At 47.5% G+C, this 27,542-nt stretch overlaps 1 protein-coding gene across 1 annotated transcript in view; it reads right to left on the bottom strand.

Moving 5' to 3' along the window:
* Window positions 1-27,542, bottom strand: part of FAM189A1 (family with sequence similarity 189 member A1) — a 358,843-nt gene that overhangs the window by 37,197 nt on the left and 294,104 nt on the right. Inside the window, exon 4 of the mRNA XM_032624741.1 lies at window positions 25,120-25,254. Coding sequence (XP_032480632.1) covers window positions 25,120-25,254 — 135 coding nt within the window. The remainder of the gene's footprint in view (window positions 1-25,119; window positions 25,255-27,542) is intronic.

Here is a 27,542-nt window from a genome sequence, read left to right as displayed (position 1 = left end):
TGTGTAGCAGGGGAAACAGACCAGAGACCTGCCACCAAACGGACGACTGTCACCAAATGTCCCCTGAAAGAAGGGAGTTAAAGGTGAATCCGTACGAAAAGAATAAACACCATCTGTGTGAATCTGAGACCAGGCAAAAACTAACCTCACTGTTTAGGGACACAAATATATGATGAACAGCAAAGGCGCAGGGGACATGAGATGCAGCGGGGGGGCGGGGGGAGGGGAGAGGCACTTCCACTGAGCTGATGATGTTTTCTTGTCTAACTCACATGATTGACGCGCGGGGGTTCACTGTGTCACTTTTCAGACCATTCTGTGTATCTTAAATATTGCCTAGAAAGAAATGTTCACAATAAGTCCAGACAGGGCATCTGCTAAAAAGAAAGAGCCCCATCTGTACACACATCAACGCACGCACCACCACCTCTATCAGCTGTCCCCGCAGTACACAGCAGGCATACTCAGCGGCTGAAGAAAAGGTAATGAGTCATCTCTGTGCAGGGAAAAGCAAACCCACAAAGAACACCCCAAACCAGCAGCAGCAGGGAGCGGCTAGCACCCCAGGTACAAAGGAAGGAGCCAGGTTCCTAGGACCCAGCAGAAATAGAGCCCAGAGAGGGTTCCCTCCACCAGAGCAGGTAAAAACTCACAGCCCGCGAGAGGAGGAGGCTGGGAACAGATGGCCTGACCTCTCTTTCCATCCTCCCATCTCCTGCTGGTGCCTCTCACTGGGCAAACCCAAGCAGATGCAGAGAGAAGGGAGTCTGGGTGATGCAGAATGCAGAGACCAGCTTGAGGGGCCAAAGCGAGGCCAGACAAAGGAGGACAGGAACAGGAGGGGGGATGGGGCAAAGAGAAATAACCAATTATCAATACCTAGCAGAGCTATCTATCAACTATCTCTATGATTAATTGAATAAAGCAAAGCTGCTAATGCAGTATTAATAAAGCTCCTGGTTTAGGTTAAATTTTTTACATATATAAATGCATTTTTTGTAGAAAAAAAGTCTAGAAGAGAATGTATTCATTGCAGGATTATCTGTCTATATACCTGTCTATCTATGTATCTATCTACTTATCTATGATCCATCAATTATCTATCGATTTAGTTTTTAAAACTTTCGCAATGGTCAGTTATTGCTTTTATAATGGAAAATATTCAGTAAGCTTCTTTTTCAGTCAGTGGAGTGTTGAGGAAAAGCCCTAAGGTTTACTGTATAAAATTCTCAGAATAACTGTGGGAATCTGTCATAAGTCTCGACATTCAGGATCAGTCTTAATGCTACAAGTGTTCTCAAATAAATGCCAAGTAACATAAAAATAGGTGACGGTGGGGGGTGGGGAACCCAGATGACAAAATTTTAAACCAATCTTCCAGGCAAGAGAACTTTTCTCGGCTATGATCAGTTTCGGTTGTTTTATCCACCAATAGAGCAACTCTAAAACAAATGCTTTGGAAAAAAAATAAAATGCCAGGGGAGGGATAGATTGGGAGTATGGGACTGACATATACACACTGCTGTATACAAAACAGATAACCAAAAAGGACCTGTTGTATAGCACAGGGAACTCTGCTCAATACTTTGTAATAACCTAAATGGGAAAAGAACTTGAAAAAGAATAAATACGTGTATACATATAACTGAATCACTTTGCTGTACACCTGAAATTTACACAACATTGTTAATCAACTATACTCCAATATAAAATAAAAATTAAAAAAAACAAAACAAAACAAAAAAACGGAGAAAAACCAGAGACCAGTGGTTTGTTACTGGCTCCTGGAGGTGGTGCTGAAGTTGGGACGAGAAAGCCAAGGCAGCGGGAAGCTGCCAACTGTGGACACGGCCTCAGACACAGCCGAGGGTTATGAAACGAGCGTCTGTCAAATCCACGTGATGGGGGTGGAAGTTTGGCCTGTTCCTGACATCATACCTAGTTCTGAAAAGGTTCCACTGGCAACATCAACATGCTAGGCCAGCGGCCAGGGGCAGGCACATTCCTCCACCCAGGGCAGGGGTGCAGCCCCTGGGGTCAGGAGCTGCCCACTGTGGTGCATCCTGGGCAGACCCTGCAGGAGGCGCTGGGCAGGGAGCACCGCCTCCACGTGGTCACACAGGGGACCGGGATGCCCAGGAGGGCGGGGCTTAACATCCACACGGTTCCTGGAGAGCCCCAGAGTGGGGGCCGTCAGTGAGGGGTGCTGACTGCTGTCAAGATGAGAGGGGCAGGGGGGACCCTCTGAATAAGGGGAAGGACAGGGCGGAGCTGACCGCACAGGAAACCAACCACACGTCTACATGGAGACCAGCACACCGCCTACACGGAGACCATCGTGGGGCAGACCCATGCCCGACAGAAGAAGCTGCTTCCCTCATCCCTTCATCTGCCAATGCCCGGAGGGACAGGACCTGAGAGGGACAGGATGGACATGTCCCAGACCTCGGCCCACAGGTGCTGGGGCAGAAGAGGAAAAAGGGACCAGGCCCCCCTCACAGGAATGGGGCATCCAAACTGCATGTGGAGGGAAGCTCTGAATGAGACCAAATTCTGTGTCCGGACCTGGACGCGACCAGAAAGTCAGAGGGGCAGCCCAAGCTGCATAATTTAAGGAAGGAGATTCTGCCGGCACCTTGGAGGCAGTGACGCCTAAGGACTCAGTCACCCGAAGGAGCTCTGCGAGGCGGGGGACCCAACACCCCCGGGGGCAGAGCAGGTGATCAGGTACTGCTAAAGTGACTTAAGTGCTCCTACTTCAAATAACAATGCTCCAAGAGGTGTTCTGTTTCCATGTGGAATGATTTAGAACCTACTGTAGAGCAAAGGCAACTCTACTCACTACTCTGTAATGACCTACATAGGAGAAGAATCTAAAAACAAAGTGGATACATGTATATGTACAACTGAATCACTTCGCTGTACAGCAGAAACTAACACAACACTGTAAATCAACTATATTCCAATAAAAATTAATTTTAAAAAAATTAAAAGAAAAAACCAACAACTTTGCAACTTTCGACACTATGTTGTATGCTTATTGGAAAGCCATTTAGAATCTTTTTTTGTGTTAAAACAGTCCTGTCATCTACAAGCCTGAATGCTAAGGTCTAGAAACCAGTACTGACCACGGTGGACAAGGTCCTCGAGGGTGGCTGTGGGGCACATTTCCGTGAACCTCAGTTGACTTCAATTACTGGGCTTCATGTCCTACTGCAAAATAAATTCCCCAGGACATAAAGAGCAGAAACAACCCCTAATGTACCTCTTTTGCCTAGGAATTGAGGGCCAGTTAGATTTGAGCCAGCTTAAAGGAAAATCTCAGCCTTGAAGGAATCAAGTTAGTTGACAGGATAAATCCACACAGTCACAAGGCTATCGATTTAGCTTTGATTATGCAAGACAGTCACTGTTAGAGTCCTCTGTCTGGGTAAGCGCCGTATTAATCCAGCATCCACTTGGCACCACTGTCCTTTAAGGCCAGGAAGGACAGCTGCACAGTCATCAGGGCATCTGGAGGGGGTGCATCTGAACAGAGGGAGGTCAGCCAGCGAGGACGCTGTGGGAAAGGAGGACCCAGACTGCAGTAACTGTCCAGGGGTCCAGACCCCCTGAGGAGGGGCACGGGGCTCTCACCTGGCACAGGCCAGCAGGGATGGATGCAGAGATACATCCGTCTCTGGAGTAGGAGCCCCATTCCCGAGGCTTGGTGAGCAGAGCCTGGGGCGACGGGAGGATGGGGCGGGGAGGGCCAGAGAGCATCACAGGAACACAGACTCCTATTCTTGCTCCACAGCGATGCCATCCATGCCGTTGGTGAAGCCAAAATCCTAGCGTCACCCTTGGTTCCACAGGTTCTGCACACCCCATGTCCAAGCCCTCCGTGGCATCTGTCAGTGCAGCTGCCAAGCTCACCTGGAATCTGTCCTCTGCCCCGGCCGCGCCTGTCTGCCCTGGACTGGGCGGTGGCCTCCCCAGTCCCCAGTGGCCACTCCTGCCCGTTGGCAGTGCACGCTCCAAGAGCTGCAGGGTCCCTTCTTCCTCCCAGCTTATTGGGATGTCCACGCAGCTGATCAGATCTCCGCTCCTTCCCTGGCCTTCCGCTCCCTCCCGCCCCCTTCCTGCCTCGCCACTAGGGCAGTGCTCTCCCGTTCTCTCTAAGCACCAGCTCCACCTCGTCCAGCTCTGGCCCTGGGGACACTGGCCTGCCTCTCTAAGTTCCAGCTCCCAGGCTTGGGCAAGTGGCCGGGAAGGTGGCAGAGCAGGAGGGTCCAGGAGAATGCTGGATGCCAGGACTGCTGTAGACCAACTGAGCTCGTCAGCAGGCACCAACCCTGTTCAGTCCCTCAGCCTCTACATGACCATGATAGAAGATGGCACTGAAGCCCCCCGCCCCCAAATCTCCCTGATCTTCTTTCCATCGCTTCCTGTTCACACCACACAAAAGATCCATGGACTGGAGGCCTCCAGCCCCGCTCTCTTCCTGCTGGGTGTGTGGCTTTGAGAGTCTTCTCATTGTTCTGTGGCCTGACTGTTTCATCTGTGAGGTGTGGACTGGCCCAGATTTGAAACTGAAGTAGGTCAACTCCTAGGGGTTGGCAAAGGGAACCCGCCTGGGAGAGCTTCTGCCAGGCGTGTGCAAAGCTGAATGTAAAGTTCAATTAGCTCACTATGGGGGGTTCTGGAATGCAGAGGAGGAAGTTACCAGCCTCAGAGAAGGTTGGGTACCATTCATTTTGCTGCCTTCTGTGACTGGTTATCACGTTTGCCTTTATTTCAGTCAATTCAGGAATGCACCCATAATGTTCATTTCTGGGGACAAACACGACCAAAATGAGTAAGTTATTTATCTATAAACATTATGAAGCATTTTCAGGTATTTAACAGTTGTAATAACTACCTGTATTTATATTAATTGCTTTCAAATGTTAACTACATTTTTAATTGCTTTAAAATAGGTCTTAGAATCTCTTTTCTTAGCAAGTACACAACTGATTATAGCTACTTATAAGTGAAAACTCTACAGTTAAAATTACTCTCTTGGGGGCTTCCCTGGTGACGCAGTGGTTAAGAATCCACCTGCCAACGCAGGGGACATGGGTTCGACCCCTGATCCAGGAAGATCCCACATGCCTCGGAGCAACTAAGCCTCTGTACCACAACTACTGAGTCTGCGCTCTACAGCCCGCGATCCACAACTACTGAGCTCGCGTGCCACAACTACTCAAGCCCACGAGCCTAGAGCCTGTGCTGCGCAACGAGAAGCCACCACAATGAGAAGCCCTCGCACCGCAACGAAGACCAGCCCCCGCTCGCCTCAACCAGAGAAAAGCCTGCGTGCAGCAACAAAGACCCAATGCAGCCAAAATAAAATAATAAAATAAATAAATTTATTAAAAAAGTAAAAGCAAAGTAACTTTAATAATATATTTTTTAAAAAATTACTCTCTTGATAGCCAAAAGAAAAGAAAATCCTGCTCTTTCATTTTGATGAATGTGGGAATATTTAAGATTCAAGAAAATGTAGTAGACCTTATTTTAAGCATTATTTTGAAAGATAAGACAATATCAACCCTGGAAGAAAAATGTGCAAATGAGGGGCTTGTTCATTGCTATTTCCTAAATGAAAGACACCTGCAGGTCTGACCGGCTTACAGGCACTGGCCCTGAGTTTCAGGACATGCCCTCATCACTAGGTGATGCCCCTGGGTCACATCACTTGCAAGTCAGTGTTGATTTCGTACCATCTTTTTCCATGTACCAAAGGACAGTTTACTCCTTGCGTGACAGAATGGAACTGAAGGTAACTTCACTGGTGTTTCACTCAGCTGGCAAGAAAGGGACAAATTCCCCTTTCCTGGGAGTCTGTCAAAACTAGAAACACCTAATACAGGAGCCACAAAACTTCATCACCACCTTGTAAAGCAAGACCTTCCTTTCACAGACTGGTTCACAGGCAGAACACATACCATGCTGCAGCCCTTCACCTGGCCTGCGGATAAAGGGAATGTATGCCTCCTAAAAGTTCTGTTCAAGGAACTAATTCCTCCTCACATACGTAATACATGAATTTGTGGTTCATCGATTTTCTAAGAATTTTTTTAAAAGACAGTGAACATAGTTTAATTTTGGTGATTCACAAGGTAACCGTTTTCTCGCTGGGCTTAAGCTTGTTCCGAGCATGTGTGTCCACTGCCCTGTGGCTAAGCCGTGGTCCTGGGAAGCATGCCTACGTGTCCACTGCAGATGGCAGTGGGAGCCGGGCCATGAAGCCCGCTCCACCATTATGACCTGCGTGACCTTGGGAAGCGGTCTCATTTCACGGTGCCTCAGTGTCCTCATCTGTAAAATGGGAATGATGGTATCTACCTCTCACAGGGTTGTGAAAGTGAAATTAGTTCACAGATGTGAAGGGCTCAGAGCAATGCTCAGCACACAGCGAGGTTCGATAAACATCACCTACGGTCATGATGTATGGCCAGTCACCTGAGGACCTCCATCTGCTCAAAAACACCACAGAATGAATTCAGCAGAGGACTTTTAGGCCTTATCCACGAATGCTTAAGGAAAATAGCCCCAGGAATGATTAGATGACCAGAATGCCCTTTTGTGGTCTAAACAAATTTTATATCGTTGTTCCCACCGTTCAATTAATGGGAGAAAAGAATTCTGACGTCCGCCCTCCTTTTCCTACCCTGCTGTTTTTCTGCTTCCTGAAGGTTCTGTCCACCGCTGCTTGTTTTAACACCCCCTCCCTGCCAGAGGTTAAATGTGAGTGAAAGTGGTTTGATTAAAACCCAGGCAGAGGGTTTCCCTGGTGGCGCTGTGGTTGAGAGTCCGCCTGCCGATGCAGGGGACGTGGGTTCGTGCCCCGGTCCGGGAAGATCCCACATGTCGCGGAGCGGCTGGGCCCGTGAGCCATGGCCGTTGAGCCTACGCGTCTGGAGCCTGTGCTCCACAACAGTGAGGGGCCCGCGTACCACAGAAAAAAAAACAACCCAGGCAGATTAAGAATGAAGTCAAAAAGAATGAAGAGACACTCGTGGGAAATACCCATAGAAGTAATTTAAACAATCTTATTAGTCTTTCACCTCTGCGGGACTTGGATACTATTTACAGTAAGAAGTAACATCTCCAATCTGTAGTTAACTGATAATGGGACATTTCCTCATGCGGTCCAGACTAGACAATTTTCCTTCAATGCCCTCTAGGATCTGTTAAAAGAGAGATGGAGGCACATTGAAGTTTTCAAGAATTCTGAACATACAAATGTTTTTTGCTGTTGTTGTTATAAATTCATTTTATTTATTTATTTAGCTGCGTTGGGTCTTCGTTTCTGTGTGAGGGCTTTCTCTGCTTGTGGCGAGCAGGGGCCACTCTTCATCGTGGTGCGCGGGCCTCTCACTGTCTCGGCCTCTCCTGCTGCGGAGCACAGGCTCCAGAGGCGCAGGCTCAGTAGCTGTGGCTCACGGGCCCAGTTGCTCCGCGGCATGTGGGATCTTCCCAGACCAGGGCTCGAACCCGTGTCCCCTGCATTGGCAGGCAGATTCTCAACCACTGCGCCACCAGGGAAGCCCCATACAAATGTTTGAATTGGGCAAAGCCACAGGTGGCTTCCACAGTAAGGACAGGTAAGAACAAAGAGCAGAGGTGATTATGACAGATAGTTAGGAGACCTGGTGATTAACAGGTGTCTGTAAAGGAGAAAAGACAGCCGCTCTGTGGTCGGAGTAGGGGCCAGCTGTTCCTGAAAAGGGCGGGCTGCAGGGGGTGTGGAATTGCTGGGAGCAGAGGGGCAATGAGAAAGAGCTCACTATGGATCCACTGAGTCTGAGAGGGCCGAGGCCCTCTGCATGGAGGCAGCTGCATGGTTCTGGACTGGTATTTTGGGCTTGGGGGTGGCCAGCATGGAGGTTGGGGGGAACAATTCCAGGGAGGCAGCTGAACTTGCCCAGGGAGGGTGTGCTTGGCCAGGAGAGATGAGGGTCTGGATTAGAACTCAGAACCAGACCCTAATCCTGGAGGAGAAAGATGAGTCTACAAAGAGGATCAAGATGGGGATGACGAGAGAGAAGGGAAACCCAAAGCAGCGGGTGTATAAATGGACAGATGCACCACCGCAGCAGAGGTTTCCACACACCTGTCCCAACACGTCCAGCAGACAGTCAGTGAGGATAGGGGTGAGCCAAACCCCACGCCAAGGCATGTACCAGAAACTGTACTCACAAGATATGCGGGACTTTTACCAAAACTTGGTTACAAACAAATGCAAAGCAAGGGTCAGCAAACTAACACCAAAGATGCAGGCACATCAGGTTACCTGACCACAGTGCAGTTACGCTGGCTATAAACGACAGAAGGACAACCAAGCAAACCCTCCCTACATCTGCAAATTCACAATACACTGAGAAATAACTCAGGGATGGAACGAGAAATCATAATGAAGATGAGAGAATCCTTGGAACCAAATAAAACATGACCAGACATCAAAAGTATGCAGTTAGGGCTTCCCTGGTGGCGCAGTCGTTGAGAGTCCGCCTGCCGATGCAGGGGACACGGGTTCGTGCCCCGGTCCGGGAAGATCCCACATGCCGCGGAGCGGCTGGGCCCGTGAGCCATGGCCGCTGAGCCTGCGCGTCCGGAGCCTGTGCTCCGCAATGGGAGAGGCCACAGCAGTGAGAGGTCCACGTACCACAAAAAAATAGGCAATTCACTGATGAGAAACGTAAATAGCCAATTCACTGATGAGAAACGTAAATAGCCAAGAAGTTGACAATATATGACAAGTCGAGAAGAATCTATGTCAAGAAGTCTTGGCAAGGATGTGGCCGGAGCAAGGGCACCTCTTCCACTGGCAGTGAGAATGGGAGTCTGCATTACCCCTTCGTAGAGAAATGGGAAATGTTTTGCAAAAGGGCAGATGCACTTTCCTTTCATCCTGGCAAGTATGCCCACTGAGAAGATGGAGCACAAGAGCCCATGCTGAGGAGGGCGTGACTGTTCTTTCTAGTACTGTTGCAACAGTAAAAAATTGGAAACAACTTATATCCATTAACATGAGACAGATAAGCAAGTTGTGGAAAAGCTACATACATTCAAGCTACATACATATCCATGTGGCTCAACATCAAAGAGCATGATGGTGGGTGAAAATAGAAAACTGCTTATGGTACCGATTATGTTAAATTTTATGTAAAATTTTAGTGAATTATGCAAGCATGCAGGGGAAAGGCAAAATCAACCTCAGGATCGTGGCTGTCCCTGGACACCCTCTAATTTCAGACATAGAGAGGGAGCCATGGCCGGGGTCTCAGTGGGGTCTTGCAAAAATATGGTTCTTGTTTTTTAAAAAGATAGAAGCAAACATTGTAAACATGATGAAACTGGACAAATATGGGTGGCATTTGCTACATTACTCTCAGACTTTCCAGTCTGTTGACCTGGTTCCTCTTGCAGGGTGGATAAGCCAGGAGGTGAACGGGGCCAGGCCTGCCAAAGGCATTGCTGTTTGCACAGAAACGACCCTGAGCCTGTGGCCGCACCGTCCCGTGTCCTCCTACGTGGATCCCACTGGTGGTGGAGAAAGCATCAGATCTGGCATTCAAGATGGAAATCTGGGTCCACCACCAGTTACGAGACTGTAGCTCTGACACTGCATGTCCTGGAGTCATGTTCTCGCCTCTAAAGTGTCAATGATAAAGTCTGCCTCGCAGACCTCGCTGGGGCTGGGGTCATGGTGGGGAAAACAGCGTGATGGATCTAAAAGGCCCTGCACTTGGGGACCTAGAGATGATCCTTCTAAGTGAAGTAAGTCAGACAGAGGAAGACAAATATCATATGATATCACTTACATGTGGAATCTAAAAATATGATACAAATGAACTTATTTACAAAACAGAAACAGACACACAGACACAGAAAACAAATTTGTGGTCACCAAAGGGGCAAGGTGGGGGGAGGGATAGATTAGGAGTATAGGATTAGCATATACACACTACTGTATATAAAATAGATAAACAACAAGGACCTACTGCATAGCACAGGGAGCTATACTCAGTATCCTGTAATAACCTATAAGGGAAAAGAATCTGAAAAGGAATACAGATATATGTTTACATACTGAATCACTGTGCTGTACACCTGAAACTTACACAACATTGTAAATCAACTATACTTTGATTAAAAAATAAAAATGTAAATAAATAAATAAAAAGGCTGTGCAAAGTGGGTCACAAAGGATGGCTCCCAGAAAAGCCAAACTGGGGCCAAATGTAAAAGAACACTTAGGTATCACTCCTCTGCTAAGTCGTTTATCTCGCAATAATTCTGCTCCCTCAGCCGAAGGCTCTGTCCTGTGGTCCCTCTCATCTTGGGCATCTCCGTGAAGGCCTGGGGATATTAAGCCACTCCGAACGATTTTGCTCAGCTCTGCTATGATTATGTTATGCCTTCCTCAAGTTTCCATAACCAGTGCTTATTGATTTTTGAATCAAGTCAAATCCCTAAACGGATCTTTGAATTCCTGCACTGGCCCATCTCCATCTTTCTGGTCTTTGCTTTTATCCCTTTTTCAAACTGTCACTCATCTGTCACGAAGACGGTTAACAGCTTGAGGTATAATTGACGTATGACAAAATACACATATTTTAAGCACAGAATTTGATGAGTTTTGACACACGTATACACCTGTGTAGCCATCACCACAATCAAGCGAGTGAATCTATCCACGGCCCCCAGTCGCCTCTGGCTCCTTTGTTACACGTAGTTCTGTGCTCTCACTTTCTCTTCTGCCGGTTTTATGCATTCTTTCAAAAGGCCTCATCATTCAATTATTACTGAAAAATTTCCCATCCCACGTGTTTTCCTCCTAATACCCTCCTCCTCCCAGCATCTCTCTGCTAATTTAGAGCCCGGAAAATAACTACATGCTTTAGAAATAACCTCTAATCTCCAGGAGTGGGCTCTGTGCTGTCTCTCCAGTCTGTGTATGGAAAGCAACAGCCTGCTATCTGCCTCCCCCTACCAAAAAGGCAACGGGACTCCTCCTGAAGGCCCTGGCTTTGTTTGGGGACTAGAGTGAAAATCAGGACTATTATTACTCATCCTGGGACCATCCCAGACCAAACAGTGTGTTGCTGGCCCTCATCATAACCCTCCTCTCAGACCCTGACATCGAGACTGTGCTAGCCTCGTGGAGATCCTGCAGCTGAGGGGGGAGGGCCGTGGACCACCTCCTTGTGGGTCCTTATCTGAATGTGCCGAAGACTGCGGGTCCTCGTGTGAGGGGGGTCCGCCCGTGTGGCCAGCACCAGGCCCTGCAGGCCGCCCAGGAAGCTGTCTTTCACTGGCTACATCACAGCACGTCCCCTGGTGATGGCTTTAGGGTGTCCACTTGGAGAGGGTCCAGGGCAGCAGTCTGGGAGGAAGCTGTGTTTGCACAGCGTGTTGCCTTAGACCTTAAAAATGTCCACTGTCCATTTCAAATAATGAGAGGGTTCTTACCTATGCAATGATGGGGGTCTGTAGCACCCCTTTCCCAACTGGAATCCCCTTGGCACCATAATCGATCCCACAGCTGCCCCACCCGCCACCTTGACCCCCCAGTCCCCAGGGCACACTCTCAAGGTAGAGGATGGCTGCCAGCGACTTCCTAGAAGGCCTCATGCAGCTCACTCGGAAGCTGGGCCCCTCTTTCTTTACTCTGGTCTTACATGCAACATATATGGCAGAAGTTACAGAGGGTTCCAGAAAGGACTGGTTGGTACTCTTCCTTGACGTCCAATGCGATACAGGCTTTTCCCTACTGTGACTTGACTGGATTAAGGGAGGCCCACGTAGCTGGTAAAACATCACTTCTGGGTGCATCTGTGAGGGTGTCCTGGAAGGGACCAGCAGTTCAATCAGTAGATGGAGTAAAGGAGACACCCAGTGTGGGTGGGCATCACCCAATCTGCTGAGGGTCCTCGTAGAGCAAACACGCAGAGGAAGGGAAAATTTGTTCTCTCTGCTTGAGCTGGAAAGTCCTTCTCCTCCTGTCCTTGGACATTGTCACTGCTGGTTCCTGAGCTTTCAGACTCAGAACAGGACTTACATCCTATGTCCTCCCCAATTCTCAGGCCTTGGGACTTGGACTGAGTTATATAACCCGCTTTCCTGGTTCTCCAGCTCACGGACAGCAGATCCTGGGGCTTCTGGGCCGCCATAAGCACATGAGCCAATTCCCATAATAAATCTCTCTCTCTCTCTGTATATATACACATTTTCTTTTTTGCAAGAGAGAGTTTATTAACGCATGCCATGCACATCGCATGCGACAAGCCTAAACCAGAAGTAACTAAAGATGGTGGCTCAGAATCCCAGCTTCTGTAGCGTCTTCAGCAAAGGACAATGAAGTCGTAGAGAAATGATAGGACAAAGGAGGGCAGTTTTAAGCTTCCAAAGTTGGCAAACAGTGTTGGGAAATATATGGAAGGAAAGTGATGGAGTAAGGTTTTTTAAAAAGAGGAATCTATTTCATGCAAGTTCTTTAGAGAAAGATACACTGAAAAGTCGAAAAACAATGACTTTTCGCTGGATACATTATTATGATGGCTTTTTACTAGGTGAAATGCTGAGAGGAAAACTGACTAATTCAATGGGAATTTATAGAAATACGTCATCCAACTGGTTATGCTGTCTTAGGCAAGATACTCAGCCTCCAAGACTCATTTTCCTAATAGCAAAATGAATGGTGAATTTCTTGCTAAATATTCCACAAACCCATTTTTATCTTTGGAGCACAAAGATTTTATGAAAATGGGTGCTGTTACCGTCTGAGATCACCAATCATACCCTTCGTGCTTTTCCACTGGAATCTAGAATAGATTGTGTTTTCCCATTGGAATCTGGAATAGGAGATGTATGGAGATATTTTCTGTTGGTTCTTTTTCCCTGGAAAACCCCAGCTAAGACAGCTTTTTTAGAGGTCTTCAGACATTTCAGTTAGGATCAGAGGTGTGTATATGGCCAAGCACTGTGTCATGTCACCCTGTAGCCAGAGCTGTGTGTGTGTTTGGTATCGCTCACCAAGAGAATCCAAATGTGTTTTCCTATCTTCCCACTTCCTCGGTTTCTTAGATGTCACCAATTCTTTTCTTAGAGCTAACCCACCCCATCACCTCTGCATATGTAACATTTTATTCATCACCCCACTCAGCAAAATAATGACCCTCCCTTAGGATTGAAAAATGCTTTTATAATTTAACACTTTAATTTCCTGTCACAGTGGAGCTAGTGCACTACCCTGTAATTGTCTGTTTCACTTGTGACTTTCCTCCGCCAGACCTGGAGGGCAGACTCTACATCTTTTATCTCTGGACACCCAATGTCCAACCCAGGCACAGAAGAGGTGCTCAAAACAGTGACTGACTGAATGAATTAAAAACCCTCACTGAGGGACTTCCCTGGTGGCAGCAGTGGTTAAGAATCCGCCTGCCAATGCAGGGGACATGGGTTCGAGCCCTGATCCAGGAAGATCCCACATGCCTCGGAGCAACTAAGCCCACGCGCCACAATTACTGAGCCTGCGCTCTAGAGCCCGTGAGCTACAATTACTGAGTCCACGTGCCACAACTACTGAGCCCACACGCCACAGCTACTGAAACCCGCATGCCTAGAGCCTGTGCTCCGCAGCAAGAGAAGCCACTGCAACGAGAAGCCCGTGCACCGCAATGAAAGAGTAGCCCCTGCTCACCGCAACTAGAGAAAAGCCCGCGCTCAGCGACGAAGACCCAACGCAGCCAAAAATAAATATTAATTAATTTATTACTTTTAATAAAAAGAATAGAAAACCATCATAAACTTAAAAAAAAAAAAACCCTGATTTCAGAGACAGTTCCAGAGTGTCGCCTGGGGCCCCACCCCTCTCCGTGAGCCACTGTGAGCCAAAGAGATTTGGTTCCTGCCCCTGTGGGGCTTACGGTCTGGATGGGGCATGCTTACAACCCGTGGCCACTGTCATGTGAAGATAAAGTACAAGGAGCTGTGGGAACTTAGGGTGAGGGTGCTGGTCTAGTCTGAGGGCTGGAGGAACGCTGACGGCCGAAGAATGAGGAAAAATGAGCCCATCGCAGTGGAGAGGAAGAGCCTTCCAGACACGGAGAGCTTTGTGTGCCAAGACCCCAGAGCACGGAGCATCCTGCGTGTGTCCTGGAGGCTGAGGGGGCCAGGTCGGCTGTGGGAAGGGGACAGGCAAGAGTGTCACAAACTGAGGCCAGACAGACTCTGTGAGACATGCTCCGAGATGCAGGTCTTTACCCTGAAAGCAAGTGCGACCTCATGGGATGTGCAGCGTTAATGTCAGGGTGAGGTGGTGGGACAGCGGCCAGGGAGGGTGGCAGGAAGGAGAGGGAGGTTGGGACCCCTCCGTGGTCCCACTGCAGGGGTGCTGGGATGACTAATTTTGTGTGTCAATTTGGCTGCCCTGTGGTGCCCAGGGATGTGGTCAAACATCATTCTGGATGTTTCTGTGCGAGTGTTTTTGGGTGAGCTTCACATTCATAGCAGTGACCCTGAGTAAAACAGAGTGTCTTCCAAATGGGGGTAGGGGTCATCCAACCAGGTGAAGGCCTGATCTCCCCCGAGGAGGAGGGATCCTGACGCAGACAGAGATGGCCTTTGGACTTGAACTCAGCTCTTCCCTGATGTTCAGCCTGCTGCCCACCCTGCATATTCTGGACTTGTCAGCCTCGTAATCATGTCAGTCAATTCTTTAAATATATATCTCTCTCATATGTACACACAGATGCGCGCGCACACATACACACACACACACACACGCGCGCGCATCTTATTGGTACTGTTTCTCTGGAGAACCCTAATACAGGGGAGAAGATCTGAAATCGTCATTTTGGAGAGTTGAGGAGAGAGATGGGCAGGGGAAGGCAGCACAGGTGCTGCACAGAGTGGAGCGCCAGGTGAGGCAGGTGCTTACGGTGTAAGGTGCTCAGCCACAGGCCTCACGACGCAGCCCACTGGTCTTGCTGGGTGCAGATGAGGAGGGAATGTGGACAGTTTGGTTCATCCAGGGAGTGGGCGCCAGCAGAGAGGGGCTAGGAACAGAGTGGTGGGGCTTTTGGACACTGGTCCATGTGTCCTTGAAGGCATGGATCTGGCCCCTGGGCAGGGAGAAGGATGGACTCGCATGGTGGAGTCCGGCTGAGGCTGGGGAGAAGGCCTGGGATAGAGGAGGCCGGACAAGAAGGCGAAGGCTACAGGAGCCAAGGCTGGGGCCATGAGCTGGATCGTCCCGCCAGGCCATCCTGGAGGTGGCAGGGCTCAGGGAAACGATCTTGGAGTGTGTGGTGGTGTTCGTGTGGAGGACATGGGATCTAGAGACTTGGGGTTAAGAGAGGGAGATGCCAGAGCTCTGCAGGGACCAGCGCCCGGAATGCTGTGGCTCTTCCCTGCAAAGAGGAGGAGACGGGGATAAAACCGCCTGGCGGAGGGACAAAGGCGAGGTGCTGGCCCCACAGGAAGTGCCCTCATCCCGAGCAGAGCAGTGAGTGGCCCGTCCTGGGCCTGCCTGCTCCACACCTGACCCTTCGTGTAGCCCACACACCCATCCTGGGGGGCGGGCAGTGCTGAGGGACTGCGAGAGGCAACCAGCCCAACGAGGCTGCCCGCACAGGGACTGCTACAAATACATCCCTAGAAATACTTCTATGTCAACATCTGAGTCTCCTGGACCTGGTTTTAACTGAGCAGGTACAGATAAGTCGCAGGCCTCTTGGGTGGAACCTCTGTTCTGTAGGATTATTCTAAATATGCCATACAGACTTGGGGCTGCAGACATCCCACAAGACTCAGTATCCCAACCACACAGGGGAAAGCAATGCCACCAAAATCAGAGGGTGGGCAGGCAGGCTTTCGGTGGCTTTGGGAACCAAGGGCAGAGATGCCATTCAGGAATGTGGTCGGCATACCCACCCTATCATGGGGACGAGATGGGGGTAAGCCTTGCCAGAGATAAATTGTGCTCGATCTCTCTGCACATTCCCTTACAGGGACCCCGTGACTGCTAAGTGGGAGATCGGGAATTTCACATCCTTCTCATCTCTGTCTGGATTCCATTTGGCCAGAGGGACCCGTTAGCCACCCCCTTGGGGATCCAGGGGTGAGAAGAAAGCTGTATAGAGATATGACCGTCTGTCTTGCTCTGTGTAGCTGCCCACTTCAGAAAATGGGAAGGTCCCTTCTAGCAGGGTGTGTGTGTGTGTGTGTGTGTGTGTGTGTGTGTGTGTGTGTTTATTGTTTCACACTGCCAGTCAATGCTGTGAGTTTTGTCACAAAATATTAGTGTTCGCTTATTCTCAGAACCATTTTTACTTCTTCAGCGTGGTTAAAAACTTACTCAAGATTAAATGATTTTTTCAGGTCCCTAGGTTTTTAGGAAATTGTCTTGCTGGGATTTTTTCCCCTTTAACTCCCTTAGAGACAAAGAAAAGGATCTTCAAGACAAGATAAGGAAGCATATAAACTCAATAACTGACTGATTTCTTGGGAAGCTTTTATCTCCTTGTCCATTGATAAAAGTTTCTTTAGGTAATTTGCTTTACTACAGCTCAATAAATTAAACCAGGTACTTGAAGCAAACTACCAAACGAAAAAAGATCTTTAACTCTGTTTTGAATTAGAATTACATCATTATAATAAAACCATAATGATATTCTGGGATATAGCAAAGAATGAAAGTTGGGATGGATATAATATCAACACATGACGAAGCATATTCCATCAGCTAACAATTCCGATTTGTGTAATCTTTTAAAAATTCTATTAATACTGATCAGAAAATATGTCACAATCTTGTGCTGGGTTTGACCTGGCAAAGACAACCATTCAACTACCAAAACATCTTTTTATCATTTATTTTGTCAATCTTCCAAAAGCCTAGACATTATCTTATCAGGAAAGCGGACCTCCTTTGGTCGCAATTCCCACCACGGTCCAGTGCTTTGGGAAGGCAGATGCTGAAATCCTAATCTTGAGGCCACCCTCTTTATGGACTTCATAATGGGATGCCCCCCAGCCAGGTCCCATCATCAGGGAGCAGGCACCTGAGTCTTGGAGAACTCAGACTCTCCAGGGAGACCTGCCCATTAGCAGACTCGCTCAGGGACCCAGGAGGAGCCATCTGACCCCCTCTGGGCTGCTGCCTGCTCAGCCACAGGATGGGCAACAGGATGCCCCATCCGTCCAGTTCTACAATTCTGAGGATCGCTGCACTGCACGACGGAGCTCTGGGTCCCCTCTATGTCCTTTGCCCTTTCCCCCGCCCTCACCCTGTCAGGGTGGAGCAGCAAACCTGGGCATGGCAGGAGGCATTATGTTTGAGAGATGCTGGTCTGCCCCCAGGATCCAGGATTCGATGCGGCTGGGGAAAGCTGAAAAGAGATCCAGGGAAGAGGGCTCAGAGCCCCCAAACACCCGAAAATAATCTGAGGGACAAGTGAGGCAGCATCCCCACCATCTTCTGGGTTCCAGTTAGACTCCGTATCAGCCAGGAAGAAGACCAGTTTCTGCTTGTTTTCCCTGACGGTGGATTATGCCTGCACAACCTTCCAGATATCGGGAGTGGTGGGGGGAGGGTGGTGTGAAGGTCAGGAAGAAATCAGACCAATCTCACTAAGTCACCATCAGTTAATTCAAACACACCTCAAATCCAAAGAGTGTTGATTCCCAAACCAATTATACGGGATTTCCTGGGCACAAACTGAGTTCATTAGATACAAAGTATGAATAACCCATCATCTAATATGGAAATTTAAGGCAGGGAACATCACTAATCAGATAACTAGAGCCTCAAGTCAGACTATTAAAGGACCAACAAACCCACTCTAATTGCTGATCAAAACAGCAGGCAAGGGAAACTAATCAAAGTGACATGCCCGTTCGTGCCTTTCCTCTGGCTCCCAAGGAAATGTGCTCCACGGAGGGGCAGGCCTGCCCTTCCCCACGTGCCTCCTGCCACCCCAATGCGTTCCGAGAGTTTCAACATGGAGAAGCCACCCCAGGTCCCTTCACAGCGGGTGAGTCACCGAGCACAACCTGGCTTACATGACTTTAAGCGTAATGAGCATATTTAAAACGACTGCACAACGCACACTACTGTGTATAAAATAGATAAACAACACGCTCTACTGCACGGCACAGGGAGCTGTAGTCAATATCCTGTAATAAACCATAATGGAAAAGAACATGAAAAAGAAGATACATATATGTACAACCGAATCACTCTGCTGTACGGCAGAAATTAACATAACATTGGAAACCAAGTATACGTCAATTAAAAAAAAAAGAGTGCACGACTAATTACAAGAAAACTAGAGAATGTGGTACTTGGGTCTACATGAATCTCAGAGGAAGAAGTACCTATATTTATGAAGAGGAAATACAAAACCTTAATTACGCTAAAGCCTATTTAAATAGAGCACGATGCTTGATAGGGGTTAGGACTTGCCTCTAGTGCTTTGAAGTATCCATGGACCTCAGAAAAGATCTAAGAAAGGGATAAAATACATGGAAACTTCCCCCCACCCCCGTGTAATTAACTAGCTACAGACATCCTTGGGGGAAGGCTGGGACCAAACTGAGAAGGTGGCCGCTCAGTCTAAGATCTAAAAGTAGAGACACAAAGGCTCAAGGAATAAACGACAAAGAAACAGACTGAGAGGTGAGCTGCCCAAACCCGAGATCACGTCGGAAGCAGAGCACAAAGATAACAGTCACTGCAGAGAACAAGGCGAGGGGGAGAGGCTTTAGGAAAATGGAGCAAAGTGAGGTGGAAAAGAAAGAGTTGTAAAAACTAGAGAAAAAAGTGATAGTGATGAAAGGTCAGAGTGGTCCAAGGAAGGCACAGTTACCCTCAAACTAAGAGAACAGAAAAAAAAAATTAAAATGCATAGTTCAAGAAAGTTTTTCTGAAATAAAGCAAGATGCAAACTCACAGGCTGAAAGGTGCACTGTGGACCATGGAAATTTGAGAAGGACTGATCAGTGTCAAGACATATCAGAGTGAAATTAATGGACTTGATCATTTAAAAACACCATTGACATAGGACCGAAACCATGTTGCCTTGTATCGGACAGGCTGGGCTAGGTTAAGCTGCGGTAACAAACATCCCCCAAGTCTCAGTGGGTTAAGACAACAGAGGTTTATTTCTCATTCATGCCATGTGTCCATTGTGGGTACTTGTGGGTGAGTTATGGGGTCTCTGCCCATGGTAGGGACCCAGGCTGATGGTGCAGCCACCACTTATGATTTGCCAGTTACTGTGCTAGAGGGAAAGAGAGCCCCGGAGAATCTCACACCACAGGTACACACTCGGCCTTGGAAAAGTGATCCATGTACGTTCCACTCACGTGGCTCCAGGCACCCAAAAGGGCACTAGGACTAGGTCTAGGGGAACTTGGAGAGTTAAAAATATTTTTAAACAACACTGATGACTACCACATACCAAAAAAGGAGAGAGCATTATGCTGATATAAGATCTTTCTCTATAGCAATATTCGATGTCAAAAGAGAATGGCACACCATCTATAAACCCGTAGGGGGTAAATGTGCTCCTCAAAAATTCTATACCAGGGAGGTCATTATGGATAATACCTCCCAGTTCTGCTTAGGATGCAGACAGCTAAAAAGAGCATTCACCCCACCATTACAAAAAAAATAAGACACTGGACACTCTGCAAATTCACATCTTAAGTTGATCCCATCTGACAGCTGAGGTCGCAGGGCAACCAGCTAATCCAAATGCCAAGGAGAGACAGACACCTCTACGGAGAGATAGGAGGACGTGCTTACCTGGGGCCGATGCTGTCAAACAAGTTCTAGTGGAAAAGGTGGACCAGAGCATATAGGGAACTTAGCAGAGAGATGGAAGCTACACGTAAGAATCAAATGGAAATGTTAGAAATGAAAAGCACAGTCACAGAAACCACAGGGTCACCAGAAGACTCGACAGAGCTGAGGAAAGACTTACCATGTGGGGTTGATTTTGGGGAATGCAAGGCTGGTTCACCATTCAAAGAAAGACAAATATCATATGATATTGCTTATATGTGGAATCTATAAAAAACGATACAGATGAACTCATATGCAAAAGAGAAATAAACTCACAGACATAGAAAGCAAACTTATGATTACCAAAAGGGAAGAGGGGGAGGGATAAATTAGAAGTTTGGGATTAACATATACACACTACTCTACATAAAATAGATAACCAACAAGGTCCTACTGTATAGCACAGGGGGCTATACTTAATATCTTGTAATAACCTATAATGGAAAATAATCTGAAAAAGAATAGATATAGATGTATGTATAAGTAAGTCACTTTGCTGTACACCTGAAACTAACATAACATTGTAAATCAACTATACTTCAATAAAAAAAAACCAACGTGATTCACCACATTAGTAGAATAAAGAAGACAAAGTATATGAACATCTAAGTAGACGCAGAAGGTACTTTGACAAAACCAACATCCACCATGATAAAAACTCTCAGAAAACTAGAAATAGTAGGCAACTTCCACAACCAGATAGTGTACATCTATAAAAAACTCAGAGCTAACAACACACGTAATCCCTAGAATCAGGAACAAGGCAAGCATGTACGCTCTCACTACTTCTATCTGACACTGCTGGAGATTCTAGTCAGTGCAATAGGCAAGGAAGAAGAATCAGAGGCAACCAGATGGGAAAAGAAGATGTAAGATGGCATCTTTCTGGTAATCAATAGCACATGATTGCCTCCATAGAAAATCCAAAAGAATCTATAAAAGAGCTACTAGAACTAGTAGGTAAGTTTAGCAAATCACAGGATACAAGCTCAGTAACAAAAATCAAATTTCTATATATGAATGAACAAAAGACAATTTTAAAACATTTAAGTACCATTAAAAGAGCACCTGTACACATTAATACTCTAAGCATACATATTATAAAATGTTATGCTCTATATACTAAAAACTACACAACACTGATGGAAAAAAAGAAACACTGATGAAATCAAAGAAGACCTAAATAAATGGAGAGCTAAACCATGAATATATCCGTTCTCTCCAAGTTGATGTATACATTCAGTGCGATCTCAATCAAAATTCCAGCAGGATTTCTGTAGAAATTGAAATGTTGATTCCACAATTTATATGGAAATACAAAGGAACTAGGATAACCAAGACAATTTTGGAAAACAAAAAACAAAGTTAGAGGACAGCTGTAAACAAACTCTTACTTCTAAGAGTCCCTTGTCTTCCTGATCTTGGATGAATCTCAGCTTCCCCCAGAGCCATTGCTCCCTTTCCAGGCCCTCGGCTGGAGGGCAGGGGCAGGCTGGTCACTCCTGCTCTTTTTCTAAATTTAATTTTTTATTTTATGCTGGAGTACAGTTGATTTATAATGCTGTGTTCGTTTCAGGTGTACAGCAAAGTGCTTCAGTTATACATATACATATATCCATTTGTTCTCAGATTCTTTTCCCATACAGGTTATTACAGAACATTGCGTAGGGTTCCCTGTGCTGTACAGTAGGTCCTTGTTGATTATCTATTTTATCTATTTTATGATTATTTTATATATATAATGTATATATGTTAATCCCAAAGTCCTAATTTATACCCCCCATCCCACATTTCCCCTTTGCTAACCATAGGTTTGTTTTCTATGTCTGTGAGTCTGTTTCTGTTTTGTAAAGAAGTTCAATTGTATCATATTTTTAATGATTCCACATATAAGTGATATCATATGATACTTGTCTTCCTCTGTCTGACTTACTCCACTCAGTATGATAATCTCTAGGTCCATCCATGTTGCTGCAAATGGCATTATTTCATTCTTTTTTTATGGCTGAGTAATATTCTGTTGTATGTATGTACCACATCTTCTTTATCCATTCATGTATCAATGGACATTTAGGTTGCTTCCATGTCTTGGCTATTGTAAATAGTGCTGCTATGAACATAGGGGTGCATGTATCTTTTCAAATTATGGTTTTCTCCAGATATATGCCCTAGGAGTGGGATTGCTGGGTCATATGGTAGTTCTATTTTTAGTTATTTAAGGAACCTCCATACTGTTCTCCATAGTGGCTGCACCAATTTACATTCCCACCAGCAGTGTAGGTTCCCTTTTCTCCACACACTCTCCAGCACTTATTATGTATAGACTTTTTGATGATGGCCATTCTGACTGATATGAGGTGATACCTCATTGTAGTTTTGATTTGCATTTCTCTAATGATTAGTGATCTAATCTTTTCATGTGCTTTTTGGCCACCTGTATGTCTTCTTTGGAGAAATGTGTATTTAGATCTTCTGCCCAGTTTTTGATGGGGTTGTTTGTTTTTTGATATTGAGCTGCATGAGCTGTGTGTATATTTTGGAAATTAATCCCTTGTTGGTCGCTTCGTTTGCAAACTGCTGCTCTTTCCACCTCAGTCATAAATCCTACCTCCTCTGGGCCTCACGCCACCAGCACTACCTCTACTTACATTTTGGAAACAAATTCATTGAGAAGTTTGGTGCAGTCTTTCTTTTCCTTCAGCTCTTACCATTGTCCCAGGCAACGCGAACATCCGTGGGGATGAGCCATTCAACGAGGCTCCCAGCTTGGCTGGAACATCTTCAGTGTCCTTCACTCCATTCCATTCAAGCACCCTATCCCTCATGGCCTTCTCATCAGGACACCAGAACAGTGGACGAGGGGTGGACAGCAAGCTCCCCCAGGCCCGGCTGCATTCTTCGATGGGAGCGCTGTTGACCCCACACCATCCTCACTGTTCAAGCCAAGGTCACCTCCTCAGGGGCTGGAGGGGCCCCCTGAGTGCAGCGTTAGGAACTCCAGGCCTTGGGGGAGCAGGCCAGATACCTCCAATCCATCCACCGGGGAGAGGGGTGTGACCAGATCACTTCACCACATCTGCACACCCAGGCAGTCTGCAGCATTGTAAGATGCCCTGGGGGTGTGCCAGCTTCTTCTGGGGGGTAGGGGTTGCACTGTCATTATAACGACCTATTGTCTTGTGACGTTTTTCAAATACGGAAAGAAACGGTGCCCGGGCTGAGCCGAAGACTTAGGAGTAGGCAGAATGAGATCAGAGTGAGCATGGCCGACGCTGGTGGGATGACGCTGAGCATCCCCAGGAGCTATTAAGATAGAAGCCGTGGCCATACTCAATGTGAGACAGCAAGGAACACCTTGTGACCAAGAGGATGGGCCCTTGATTGCTGCCTTCTGGCTTCCTCCAACCCCCTGGATCTGTCACTCTGGTGGGCTGCTGGGACCAATGAGTGGGGACCACCCTCCCTGTGAAACAGGGAGGTGCTGGGGGCCTCAGGCACATCCTCTATCTCTGTAGCCACTGCTCGTTTGCCAGCCAGCTTCCCAGGGCACTGGAGTTCACAGGGAGTTCCCCAGACCTGCTGGTTCACCATTGCCAGTATTTGAAATGACACCCATGGAGGACAAACCACAGGCCCCCGTTCCAGACGGCGACACTGCTCTCCATTCTCCCAGGTGCCAGCGTGGCTCTCTGGAGCCTCCAGATCCCCACACACTGCAACCCTTGCACACGTATGTACTACAGGGCTCCCTGTATACCGTAAATACCATTTTACCACCCACCAAGAGCTGCTTGGACCGTAGCTGCATCTTTCAAAAAATGTTTAGCAGTTTAGTTTCAGGGAAAAGAGAAGAATTGGGTTCATTGTTCATACACGTTTTTAAGCGGCCAATGTTAATTTTCAGGAGTAGGAAAAACTTGTAGGAAGAAAAAGAAAGAAGTGATATAAACAATTTTCCATGTCATTAAAGAGAAATCAGATGCTGTACATAAGAATAGATTGCCATGGGAGACTATAAAATTTCTTGCTCCAAATATCTTTAAAGAGGCGAAATAAGTACCCACCTGTTCCCTGATGATGGAATAGCAAAAATGTTGGCTCAGCCATAAAAAAGAACAAAATAATGCCATTTGCAGCAACACGGATGGACCGAGAGATTATCATACTAAGTGAAATAAGTCAGAAAGACAAATATCATATGATATCACTTATATGTAGAATCTAAAATATGACACAGATGAACCTATCTACAAAACAGAAACAGATTCACAGGCATAGAGAACAGACTGGTGGTTGCCTAGGGGGAGGAGGGTGGGAGAGGGAAGGATTGGGAGATTGGGGTTATCAGAGGCGAACCCTAAACTCCCAATCCTTATATATACGATGGATAAACAACAAGGTCCTACTGTATAGCACAGAGAACTATATCCAATTTCCTGGGATAAACCATAATGGAAAAGAATACAGTAAAAGAATGTATGTATAACTGAGTCACTTTGCTGTACAGCAGTAATTAACACAACATTGTAAATCAACTATACTTCAGTTAAAAAAATGTTGGAGGGACTTCCCTGGTGGCACAGTGGTCGAGCATCCACCTGCCAGTGCAGGGGACACAGGTTCGAGCCCTGGTCCGGGAAGATCCCAGATGCCGTGGAGCAACTAAGCCCATGTGGCACAACTACTCAGCCTGAGCTCTAGAGCCCACACACCACAGCTACTGAGCCTGCGAGCCACAACTACTGAGCCCACGAGCCACAACTACTGAAGCCCGTGTGCCTAGAGCCCGAGCTCTGCAACAAGAGAAGCCACCACAGTGAGAAGCTCACGCACCGCAACAAAGAGTAGCTCCCACTCGCGGCAACTAGAGAAAGCCTGCATGCAGCAACAAAGACCCAGAGCAGCCAAAAATAAATAAATTTTAAAAAAATGTTGGAAAAGCAGTGGCACGCATCACATCCACATCTGCAACAACCTCTTTTAACCATTCAGCCCTGCTTCACAGATGTGGGAGTCAGAGAGTGAAATGGTGGAAATGGAAAACCGAGAAAGTGAAACCTTTAAAGTGGAATCTCTAATGGTTTTAAAAACGCTCTCTGGAAAGATACTCCCTGCTGCATGTGACCCAGCTGGATGAACTAAGAACTGAAAGGAACGCAGTTAATAAAACCTTCCTATGATATGTCGAGACGTCGCAAGGATGGGATGGGAGGCAGAAGCAGAGGAGCCTGGGTCACCTTTAAGGTCAGCCGCACGGTGTTGCAGTCCTCCCTCAGCGGGTTCAGCTTCAATGTCTCTCCAAGGTTGCTGCAGCCCGACGACTGATGCTGCATCTCACAGCAGACACACACCTCGACGCTGTCGAACTTAATCTAGACAGGAGTACACAGAGCTCACGGTTAAAACCGGGCACGTGCTTGAGCTACACACACGCTTAAGAACACCATGTGACAAGCATCTCATCTCGTTTTCTTTAAATAATAAAGCCAAGATGATTTTTTTAATAGACAAAAGACATCAGAAACACTATTAGGAATTATTTAAAATGTCTATTTTAAAAGCAATTAATAAAAAAATAAATTTGAAGAAACCTAAGCTATAAAGTTACAGAAAATTACATGAAGTTGAGCATGGAGACATTATCACATGTCTGTGATAACATACACTCTGTTCCCACGGTCAGCAGCTCCTGTCTCCCTTCATGGCCTAGCAAAGTCCTACTCATCGTCAAGACCCAACTCCAGCGCCATCCCTGAGGCCTTGTCTGGTTTCCCTCTCGGGAGCTGCTTGCTTCTCCCCTGCTGAAGACTCACTTTTTCAGCAGCAGTGACTCGTGTCTGTGTGCCCCCAAGGGCAGCTGCCACTGAACCATTACAATGTTCACAATGCCCAGGAGGTGTGGGCCTTCCATACGAGCTGAATGAATAAAAATGCCTGGGAAAATGAAAGACTATGGAAAGAAAAAATGCAGTTCAAGTGTTTTTAAAAGCCTGGACCCCAGGAGGAGAGCCACAGAGCACACCTGAGCCGGACCTGCAGCTTGAAGTGGACCTGCCCTGACCTGGCTGCAGGAATGAGAGAGAAATCACTACACTGCACACGCACACGGTTGTCCCCACCCAGCTCCAGTCCTGGTCGGGTTGTCACACACGCACCCAACTGTTCACAGCCTTGGGCTTACTGGAAAAGTGAACTAAAAGAGGGACAGCCATAGGTCAAGGGCATCGTCCATGGCCAAATTTTCATCTATTTTAAACCTCTAGATAGTTTATCCTTTACCTATTTTATGCCTCATCTTTGCCCTTTTCATTCAGTCTTCTCAAATCATTTATAATTTATGTATCTGAATTACTACACGTTTGAGTGAGTGGGGGGGACCTTGTGTGTCCAGGACCGCTCGTTAGCGAGTCTCCAAATCTGCGCGCAGGCCTCGGGGGCAGGACGGGAGGCAGGGGGAGGAGGGTGGTGTCCGCACAAACCACTGTCCCCTGCCACAGCCACCCACCTACGGCAGGAGGGGCTGCGAAAGCTGCCTTTAGAGATGCTCATGCTTTTAGAGATGTCTCCAGGCTCCAGGGCTGAAGCCCAGCTAAAGGAGCCATAACAACACCCCCATACAACACTCCGGGAAATAGTGCAGCCCACACCTGACCCCGCACCCAACCCTGGAGGTCCACAGGGCCCGCTGCCCAGCAGTGTCAGGGCCGCCGTTGGTAGAGAGGCATGGGCCAGACCAAGGTGAGCGGCCGTGGCTCTCTGGCCACTGAAATCTCCACGGTCATGTCATTGACAATGTTTATTTCTGGTCTCAAAAAGCTGGAAAAGAAGGGTTATGATTCTCGAGACCAAGTTTTAAAAGGTAACAAGGGAAAAGGTAAAACTGTTAAACGGTAAAACAAAGGTTTAAAAAAAAAGGTCAAAGTTCACCCCAGGTGCCCCTGCCCATTGGGGGTTCTGAGGTCCCCAGCCTTGGGTGCCGGGTGGACCCTGGCCATCAGAGCTGGGCATGTGCTCAGGGAGAAGACCACTCTGCCTCAGAGCATCCTGGACCTGAGGGGGATGGGAGGGGAGCAGGGGCGGCACCACCCAGAACGGAGGCCGGAGGGAGGCTGGTGGACAGGCTCTCTCTTGGTCAAACTCTGCCCAGGCTCCCCCGAGCCCTCTTCCCCACAAGGCCTCAACCATGGCCTATAAAGGCCTGAAAACACAAACAAGCTCTAACAGCTCAAGGCAACATCCCTACAGGACTTGACCCCCCCAAAAGTGCCTGCCTGAGAAAGCCCAAGGCTGCCAGGAGAACTGGCTGCTTTTCCCAGCCTCGGGAGAGGGCCCATGTGCCAGCCTGTGTGGGAGGGGAGCCTGTCTCCGGTGACTGCCAGCAGCTGGCACAGACAGCGGGCATCTTCGCATGGACCCTGCTAACCCGTTGTGATTTTCCACTTCCCTGACACTACTGAGGACCCACTCCCCGCCACCCCCACTCCCTCACCCTTCCTTTAACATGCCTGGTCACCTCTGTGCAAACTGAAGTCGAGTTCAAGCACACACTCAACTCTCCTCCCAACTTCCACATTCTACTTCTAATGAAAACCTGTCCTCACCACTTTGAGGTAGAGCTCTGTCCATCTTTGACAAGGCCCAGCTCTGGGGAGCTGAGGCT

This window comes from Phocoena sinus, chromosome 2 (assembly GCF_008692025.1).
Source record: "Phocoena sinus isolate mPhoSin1 chromosome 2, mPhoSin1.pri, whole genome shotgun sequence".
Taxonomy (NCBI): domain Eukaryota; kingdom Metazoa; phylum Chordata; class Mammalia; order Artiodactyla; family Phocoenidae; genus Phocoena; species Phocoena sinus.
Note: the sequence above shows the minus strand (reverse complement) of the source record. Positions and strands in the feature narration are given on the sequence as shown.